The sequence below is a fragment of the Corapipo altera genome, unplaced genomic scaffold, assembly GCF_003945725.1.
Source record: "Corapipo altera isolate COAL_440 unplaced genomic scaffold, ASM394572v1 51, whole genome shotgun sequence".
Lineage (NCBI taxonomy): Eukaryota > Metazoa > Chordata > Aves > Passeriformes > Pipridae > Corapipo > Corapipo altera.
The window spans coordinates 8,270,496-8,280,891 of NW_020884892.1; the positions used below are offsets into that span (position 1 = coordinate 8,270,496).

Here is a 10,396-nt window from a genome sequence, read left to right on the forward strand (position 1 = left end):
GGTTCAGAGTGACAAAAACTGCAGATCAACTCTCTCACTCCATAGGTGAGTGCCCCAACAACCAGCCTATCTTGGGTGTCTGTGCTGACACCCAAGGAATCCGTGTGGCAGCAGCCTGTCTGCACAGCCAACCAGCTGTGCTGCATCTGGCAATAGAAAGTTTAAGTTCCTTATTATTAAGTTAAGCAGCCCTTATGACACAGAAAGAGATGTGTGGATGAAGTGAATCAACTCCCCAGCTGTTCAGTCAGCTGTGTCCACTGTTAACATACTGAGTAAATTCTCTGGAACTGATGGGACATACAGTAATACAGTATGTATATAACAATACACCTATGTAACAGTAATACACATATAAGTTTCTTTGTAGTTTTTATATTTTTCTGTACTTACAAATAAAACAATCCCTTAATACTTAAAACCTTTACTGTGCTTTTCCTCACCAGGACTGAAGTCCATCACAAATGTTTATTGTAGTCTCAACCCCAGTAGGTTTCCAAGACCTGAGTGGATAAAGTCCTGAGCAGCCTGGTCTGACCTGATTTCAACAGGAGATTGTACTAGAGACTGCCTGACCCTTCTAACCTGAATTATTCCACCAGTCTGTGATTCTATGATATGCTACTGGGCAAAGTAGAACAGGTCCAAAGCTGAGAATTAAATACCCCATCTTAGCCTGTTTCTGTAATTCCATGTTTAGGCCACTCTTCTAAGAGGTGGGGGACTGCTTCAAACCCCTGATCAGCATGATGGCTTTCCTGGGATGCCCTGCAGAGATGCAGCTTGGTATCATCTCTAAGAATACTCAGCAGCAGGTGACCCTGATGGGGGAGGCTTTCTCATTCCCTTCCCCCCAGCCATATGGCCCTGCTGATTTCCTTACCCCAGCAGGAGCAGCTGTCTGACCTTGTGGCAGGCCAGCTCAAGGAGCTAAGGCGCAGGAAAAAACCCAACAAACTTTCTTGCTTTCTGTCAGTTGAGCTTCCTACCCTGGATTACCATGGGGCCAGACTAACACCAAGCACAAGAAGATGGGAGCAGGTGAAAACACACAGCCAGCCTGAGAAGCAAAAATAGCAATTGCATCTTCCAGTAATGTCAGCACTGGAACATTTAACTGAAATGGCAGGATTTAATCCTGCCCTCGTACAGCACAGAAACCTGGATACTCACCTGGTTTTACATAGTGCATGGGAGTTCAAGACTGTGCTACTACATCAACGTTCCCTTTAGGCTTCTGCTAAATAAGGACTAATCAGTAAAGCCAGTGAGTAAACTGAGATGCATCGTCTGCTTACATAAATGACAGAAATCATAACACGAAGAAAACACATTTTATCACACTTCTAAAATGTGACAACGTGCAGCAATTTGAGCTACAGTGTTCAGTATTTTATGCACATATTTTTCCAAAAGCTTTTCTTACAGCTCTTCTCAATTTGGGCACACTAGCTGGAAAAGCAATATGCTTATGGTGGGATGTCTGCCTTTGATTTGACATTAAAAAACAAGTTCAATTTTACATAATCAAAATAAAAGTTTTTATTTGGTTCATAATATTTCTGACTGGGTATTCTATTTTTCCAAGTACTTATTCCATGTACAGAAATGTAAACCATAAACACCATGTAAGAGCAGCAAAACAAAACACATCCATGCAAAACAGAAGCAGGGAGAACTTCCTTGTTCACTTCACTGTTCTTCCAAGGAGTAGCTGTAATCACTCTGTCTGCCAAATCGATGCACAAAGTCCGGAAGGGGGAACACTGAGCCCCATCCCACATTGGGATTCATACTGATGAAATCATCCAAGTTCATTTTGGAGTCTAAAAAAGAACCAGAAAAGGAAAATATTTAAGTTCCTGGTGCAGGTTCTGTAGGTATACATCTATCAAGAAAATGCCCCAAACTCCTCTTTGGTAGTTCAGTCCACTCTGGAAGGATATTCTGCAAATTGTACGACGTTACAAAGCCTCCTATTTCCAGTCTCTGAAATGTTGCTTTTGCCCTGATTCCTCTTTCTGCCCATGGCAATAATCACATTACCAGATCAGTAAGCATCCTCAGACATTAGAAACCAGTATATGCAGGAAAGGGTAAGATTTTTCCCTACATCAGCAGCCGAGAAGGGTCAAGTGGTGTCACAAAACTGGAGTGCAAATAACCAGCAACACAGGGAACTGCAATGCAACAGGTGCTCATAGTCTTCCTGCATTCACACAAATGGGATTACTCAAAATCAGGGGAGATACTAATCCCTCTTCTAAATTCTGAACTAAAGTCAACGGAGTCAAGTTTTGCACTGACCACAGAGGAACTGGATCACAACACCAGTCAGAACTCGAATTTGCTTATTGTCTCTTAGAACTGACAAGCCCTTTCTCAAACCTGCAATTTGTTACTCCCAGATTACAGTATTTGCTTTCCCTTCAGCCCTAAACTTTGTCCTTGCTGTACACCAGCCCACTGCAGGGCCAGAGTATGCAGAGGGGAGGAAATGTCTGATCTAACATAGCCCATGGCCTAGAGGGATGCTCAGGCAAAGAAAGGCACAAACCTAGGCTGGGGGCAAATACTTAAATTTATTTTTTGTGAATCCTGAACAAAAAAAGAAGTCAGAGGGAGAAAAGTTTAACTGCTATGATTTCAAGAAAAAAATAACCATGACTGCTCTTTGACAGGAGTTTAATCTGCTCTGTCCCCTGCAGGAGAGGTAGAAACCTTTCTGTCCCATTCGTGGAACCCAGAGAGCACACTGTAAAGTGCTGGTGTGAAGTTTTGGGTTTAGGTGCCTTATACATCCTTTTTCTGAAGCTGGCCTGGTATAAACTTTGCTGACTCAGAACCATGCTGGTCAGAGGTTCAGCTCTGACTACAAACATCTGAGGGCTTGTTGTATTATGCTCTCACTGATGATGTGTGCAAATAATCTTTTTAAATGCCCATTAAAAGAAAACTGGAAGAGAATAAGTTTAAGGAACAGAGTCGTAAAGCCACTGTTACAGCTTTACAGATTTACTGTTAACAGCTTTTCCACTGCATTAAGTATTTATTTTAACATGGATGTGTGCATTTAAGGATTAAGAACCAAACAAGAGGAGGCTCTAATGAATAGATTATAAAATCCAAAGGATGGAATTTGCTTCAGCTGCAAAAAGCTTGTGTAATTAGGCTTACCATTATGGACAGCATAAACAAGGAAGGGAAGATGATGTTCAGGAATCCCAGACCCAGGAGCACCAGCCATAATCCAGCCTCTGTTTGTACCACATCTACACTACAGCACAGCTTTGTGATTTGCCTAATCTCAACTCTCACCCCTTCTGAGGTCTGGCCCATAAATCTTTTATTGTTAACCTGTTTGAACTTTGTACATGGAAAATCCTTATGTCCAGCCAAACATTGTCCTACTGCTGAAATAAGTCTGGCAGAACATGAACAATTTCTGCCTGTGTGGGAATTTAAAATAGCACAAGCTTAGCAATTTGCTGTCACAGCTCAAGCACAATTAGCAGTGGAGAACAGCTCTTGCTTGCCATTAGACTGGTAAGTCTGTTTTCCAGTTCCAGACTTGACTTTTCCTCACAGATGTTTTTAAGCTAATGTGATTCTTCATATACTTTAAATAAATGAATAATTCTCTGCTTTATGTGCACCGAGCATAGTAGAATAATTTCAAAGAACTGTTCTGTGAATGGTAAAGCAGTCCAAAGGGGATTGTTTCAGTAGTTACAAACACAGCTGCTGTTAGCAACTTGGAAGTTGCTGTCACAATGCCTGTAAGAAGTGAAATAGTCTCTTAAATTCAGAAGGATTCTGGCAGAGCATAACACAGTCCATCAGAGAAGTTTAATGAAAGGAAATATTGTTTTACCAAAGTAAACAAATCCATTTCCGTGAAGCACAATGGCCTAAGAACCAGTCGGTAGATGGCACTGGAGCAGCACGGGAGATATCCATAGGGAAAAACTCAGTGAGACCTCTCCCGTTTTATTCGTGTAATAACAGTCCCTCTATGCCGCTCCTTTCTCATGGGCTCTATCTGAAGGCCGTGTGTGTTGTGTTAGACCTTACAGGTTCAGAAAACAGCTCGGCAAAAATGCACAAAAACACCACAAAGCCCTCTTCCCTAAGTAGATGAAGAGTGATGAACATCAGAATTTACAAAAGAGACATCTGGATACTACAGTTGACAAGCCAAGAGGATTTCTCCACAAAAGCAAGGAGCATGTATTATACAACAGTTTTGCAAGATCAAGAGCAGCACAATTATTTTTTTTAAGATTTACATTACAGCTGCAGTCCTCCTCAGGCGCTGTAGCTATTACACTAGCTTGCATTTGTGCATGCTCAGAGCTCATCTTTCTCTTTGACCAAACACATTTAGTTACACACACCCCACATCAAAGGGACCTATCTGGTGAATTCTGGGATTCCTAAATAATTTTATTTCTGTTTAAATCAAGTCTGACACTTTTACCCGGAGCAAGGACGAAATAAAAGGCCATGCACTATCTTATGGCATTGTTAGCCATGATCCTTGTGGCTTCTGCCAACAGTAGTTAGAAAGCAACATTTCAGCCAAGCCTCAGCTTGGCTCACAGACCTTGGACTAACTCAGCGTAACAACAGCTGCCGAAGGGCTGCTGGAAGTGAAGAAGTCTGGAACAAAGCCTCCAAGATCAGTTCTGCTGATGCCTAACCTTGGGGGCACCTAAAATACTTAAAAAGTTGGGCTCTTCACAGACTCGTGTAGGTGTCTACAGTTCTCTGCAGATCCCTTTCCCTTGTCTGAGCAGGGAGATAAGTCAGACAGACTCTTCACACACTCAGCTGGAGGGTGCTGTCCCCACAGCTGAGATATAACTGACTGTGCAAACCATCCTGGTTGATCTCAGTGTAAAACACAGCTCATCACTTTAAATTATCTTTCACACTAATTTCAATAAGTCACTCTGGAAAATTAAATACTTCTATCCTTAGATGTACCTTAACTGTCTCTATCCAACTTGATTCATTACTTCCACAAAAGCTTAGGAAGTAAGGACCTAATTTAACAGATTGGAGTTTTATTCTCAAATGAGAGGAGCAGAAGGTTCCCATTAAGCACAGAGGAGCTACTTTTACCAGTATCAGTGCTTTCCTTCTCACTTTCACTAGGATCCTACCACCACCTCTCAGAGAGGAGACACAAAAAGCAACTGCAGACATCTGCCTGGCCTCTTGTCTAGCAGCTTTCCTGTTACACAGATGTGTAATACACAGTGCCACCAGAATTTCTCAGCTGTCCTACTCATGCTCTTCAAAACAAAAAAAAAAAACCAACCCAAGTAAAAGCCTATAATTATTGACTACCAGGGATTTTAATAATAATAAAAAGAACAAAAAGTCTTTATAAATCAATCCTGTGAGTGTGCTACCAAACACCTTGGGAGAACTGAAATTCAAACCAATGCTTTTCAGTGTTAGAGCTGCTGCTAACAGTTGTCTGTAAGCTGCACAACCATCTGTTCTGAGTAATTTTGAAATGTGCTGTGCAGGCTGTATTTTACACAGGCTTGCAGTAAGGAGGGCTGATCTCATCAAGACTCATAAACTAAGCAGAATCAGACCTCATTAATTTGTGGAAAGAAGATTTAAAAGAAAACCGGAGGCTGGGCTCACCAGCCCTGGAATAATGAATCTATGCACCAAATCGTGTTTTCTTAATTTTCAGTATTTGAACGAAATACCCTGTTTTCCTTCAACAGGAAGTCACTGACAACCAGGTGGAACCAGGGGAATCTGCTGCAGCTCAGGTATGTTTATTGCAGCAGAGCTGCTTTGAGGACAGGGCACCAAGCACCCAGTTAGGTTAGCCAGCTTCTCCTGGCACACATGGCAGGAGAGCAGAACAGAGGCCAGAGCAATGCCATAATAAATAGAGAAGCCTAACTCTGGGAAATGGCTAGAGCAGAGCCGGTTCCAAAAGGCTAATGCTTAGCACGTGAGTTCTGAGGAGATACTGAAGAGCTTGAGGGAGTTGGAGGGAGGGTTTCTTCTGTTGTTTAATTGGTTGGACTGAGGTTGTTTGTTTTAAGAAATGTTTTTAAAAAAAATTTTGCAACCCATGAGCAGAACAAATACAGTTTTAAGATTTATTCCCTTTGAGTTAGTAGTAGGGAAAAAATTATTAATTGGTCACTGACAGAGATTCCTCAATTCAACTACAAAGGTTTTGGTAGCGGGAGGGGCAGCAGGGGTGGCTTCTCTGAGAAGTTGCCAGAAGCTTCCCCCATGTGCTACAGAGCCAGTGCCAGCCAGCTCCAGGATGGACCCACTGCTGCCCAACGCTGAGGGAGTAGCACCTCTGGGATAATTTAAGACAGAAAAAAAAAAAAGCTCTTCCACAGACGTAATTGCAGCCAGAGAAGACCAGAGCAAGAATCTGTGAGAGAAACAACTCTACAGACACCAAGTTCATTGAAGAAGGAGGGGGAGGTGGTCCTCCAGGCACTGGAGCAGAGATTCCCCTGCAGCTCGTGGTGAAGACCATGGTGAAGCAGCTGTGCCCCTGCAGTCCCTGGAGGAGCCTCATGCTGAAGCAGGTGGATGCCTGAAAGAAGGCTGTGACCCAGTGGGAAGCTCGTGCTGGAGCAGACTCCTGGTAGGGACCTGCACACCCATGGAGAGAGGAGTCCATGCTGGAGCAGATTTGCTGGCAGGACTTGTGACCCCATGATGGCCCCACACTGGAATGGCCTGTTCCTGAAGAACCTGCAGAAAGGAACCCCTGCAGGAGCAGTTTGTGAAGAACTGCAGCCCATGGGATGGACTCACATTGGAGAAGGTTGTGGAGGGCTGTCCCCTGAGAGAGAGACTACACACTGGAGCGGGGAAGGACTCCTCTTCCTGAAGAAGTGGCAAAACAACATGTGACGAACTGACTGTAACCCCCATTTCCCATCTCCCTGCACTGAGTGGGGAGGGAGAAGGTAGAAAATCGGGAATAAGATTAACCCCAGGAAGGAAGGAGCGGTGGGGGGGGGAAGGTGTTTTTAGGATCTGTTTTACTTCTCATTATCGTGCTCTGATTTTGATTGGTAATAAATTCAACTAATTTTTCCAAGTTGAGTCTGTTTTGCCTGTGACAGTAATCAGTGAGTGACTGAGTGATCTCTCCCCATCCTTATCTCAACTCATGAGCCTATATTTTCTCTCCCTTGTCCAGCTGAGGAGGAGAGTGATTGAGAAGCTTTGGTGGGCACCTGGCAACCAGCCAGGGTCAAATGCCACAAATCACAAAGAAGACATTAGGAAACAGAAGTAATTTAAAAACCTTACAACTTTGCAAGAGTTTAGGAATTTGGCTACTTTAAATGAAAGCAAAAAAAAAAACCAAAACAAACCACAGTGATATAAATGTGCCTCAGAAATAAATTGGTATTAAAACAATATTGGGTCAATTCTGTCAGCCATTAAACTGCAGTCACCTCTAACATGAAATATGTAAGCAATTTAATCTTGTGCAAACACAAAGCAACATGGAAAGCAGAGTACTCTATCTAAGTGAAACGGCAGGGAGAAAACAGTTATCTGCAATGGAATTTGGCATGGACATGAATATTAATACCCCAGGCTCTTCTATGATAACAAAAGGTCTACCACCCACTTCTCCACCAAGTTAAAAATAAGGCACTTTTACGCCTGATAAAACTGTGCTGAGACATTACAGTTAAACCCAGACTCCTCGCAAACTTACAGCACTGTGCACATTGAAGCACACATCATAATAAGGTATCCCCAGTGAATACAAAGGGAAGACAAAAAATAAAGCTGGAGGAACTGGTACTAAGTGAAAGACAACTTGAACTAGACATTCTAGACACGAGACAATCTATCCCTGTTCTGACTCAGGCCTTGAAGTTCCCTAGCGAATCACCTTCCACCTTCAGTGGGTGCAGGGTAACAGGTTTCTTTCAGCCACCTGACCAGGAGACCAGAGCCTATGAGCACAGAGCTGGAACACTGTGTACATTTGGAGCTCCTCAGAACAAAATAAACCCAAAACATGGACATACTAGAGTGAGCCCAAAAGAAGAACATCAAGTTTTTTGGGGCAGGACAACATTATATTCAAGGAGAGGTTGAGAGAACTGGGTCTGTTCAGTCTTAAAAAGAGAAGACGAAGGGGAAACGCTACTGCTGCCTACATCTACCTGATCAGAGGACACGAAGAAGATGGAGTCAGAGCTTTCTTGGAGGAGCTTGGCAAGAGGATAAGAAGTTAAAAAAGCAAGTTGGAACATGGGAAATTCAGATTACGTACTAGGAATTTTTATTTATTTTTTATTTACTATGACAGTCATCAAATATTGGAACAGACTGTCCAGAAAGGTGATGGAATTGCCATTCCTGGAGGTGTTCAAGACTACACTGGACAGAGCCCTGAGGATCTGTTTTAATTATGTGTTGGACTGGATGACCTATGGATGTTTCCTTCAGCATGGTAAGATACAAAGCAAAGAACTAACACAAGAGAAAGGAAGAGCTATGTATCTTTCACTGTCTACCAGCATCACAATCTGGAGGTTGGCTGAGACCTGTGGCTGCTGCTCCTCAGTGAGATAAAGCTCAGCCAAACAAGACAGGAAAGGGGAAATTACAGGGTTTGCAGCTATGGAGTCATTCACTCAAGCTACAGGTACATGTACACATCTGCAACTGTTTTAGTCATTCTGTAACTTACTATCCACAAGTAAATGGTTTTTACTCTTTCGATTTCAGTAGAACCTTTTCACTTTCGTGGCCTGTCTTCACCTATATTTCTCACACTTTCATTATCTCTCACTTATCACAACAACAACGCTTCCACAGGCAAAAAGTTCTCAGCCCCTAGGAGGCTTCAGCTAACAGTGAACCATCCACTGTAGTTCAGGCATTCTACACTCCCTACACTACCTTTGCATAAAACTCTACTGCAGATAACAACCAAGACCTAGAATTTAAGGCATTTCATAACCTGGATTGTCAAGAAAACACCTGAAGTTTCATAACTAAGACTGTGTTCCTGCTCACTCTCACAATTCATTTCTACTCTCGTGTGAAACATCAAGCTTTCCTAGAAGCCAAAGCAAAGACTGGGAGTTAAGTTCTCAGAAACTTAAAACTACAATACCCTCGGACCTAAACACAAAACATGTTTCTTTGACCCTGCCTTCTCTAACATAAACACATAGCAGTACTGCATTATTAAAAAAGCAACAAAACCAAACATGCAGAGGAGTAACAGGAAAACTCTTTCAAAGCAAAACTTCACCATGCTTTCCTTGGAAGAAAATGAGAGAACAAACACATGGCAAATGTTAGTCAGCTTGCCAAACACATGATTAGAATAAGCTGAAGTGCTGTGTGATAAGAATGGTTTAAGCAGCTCTATAGAATAGATGGCAATAGATCTTTACCTCTCTCTCTGCCTGGCCCAGAGGCTATTAGCTAGACTACCACCCAAAAGAGGCTTAGGGAAAAACTTGCCAACTTGCCAGTGTGCCTTAAAGCAATCCAGGTCCATTCACCTGGAACAGAAATCTCAAACATTTCATCCAGGGAAAGCCATCATGCTGAGCAGAGCCTGAAAACTTCCTCCTGCCAGCATAGTCTGCTCTGCCAGAATGGGACCTGCTGGAGTGTGGTATAATCAGTGTGTTAAAAATTCACTTTGTGACCCCTAAGCAAGTTATTTGGCCTCTTTGATTTAGTCTCCTGCTGTAATGAGAGAACAGAACAGTATTACTTACCTCTCACTCTCTGCTCAGTTTATGAAGATTACTAATTAATGTTTGATAATGGTAAATGCCAGAAGGCATGTTAGACTACATGTCCAGAAAAGGGAGAGCCAAATGTTTCTACGCCCTAATTTTTCCCAGCTAGCTGGACAAATGTTATGTAAGTATATTTATTTCTGGTGTGCATCCTGGACTATGTTATTTGACACCGTAAGCAGAAATAAGGAGTCCTGGGAGCTTACCTGCAGTTTCAATGCAAGGGTATGGAGGAGGAGGTTTCTGCCATTTCCCATTTGCATCCTTCATATGAGATCTGTCTGAAGCAAATGTCTTCAAGTACAAATCTGCTCGAACCATTCTGATTTTTCTAAATAAAAATGCACAATTATATCAAAAGATGCGTGTATACAATTGTCAGAGACTGAAATGGTTAATGATTTATGCATTCTAGGAGACTTTTGCAGGCTTTTGACTTGCATGATACCTCTGATGAGCAGTCGGGCCCCTCCCTCCCTCCAGAGCTGAAGGTGTGAAGCCCTGAAAAGGCAAGAAGCCGAGCTCGCAGGCTTTTGACTGTTGATACATCTGATGAGCAATCAGGCCCCTCCCTCCCTAAAGGCGGGAACCGGGCG

General features: G+C 42.7%; 1 protein-coding gene across 1 annotated transcript in view; it reads right to left on the minus strand.

Moving 5' to 3' along the window:
- Positions 1 to 1,517: 1,517 nt before the first annotated feature.
- Positions 1,518 to 10,396, minus strand: part of WDYHV1 (WDYHV motif containing 1) — a 12,792-nt gene continuing 3,913 nt past the window's right edge. Inside the window, exons 5-6 of the mRNA XM_027645621.1 lie at positions 10,007 to 10,131; positions 1,518 to 1,826 (exon numbers count right to left, since the gene is read on the minus strand). Of these exons, the coding sequence (XP_027501422.1) occupies positions 1,693 to 1,826; positions 10,007 to 10,131 (259 nt within the window). The 3' untranslated portion in view covers positions 1,518 to 1,692. The remainder of the gene's footprint in view (positions 1,827 to 10,006; positions 10,132 to 10,396) is intronic.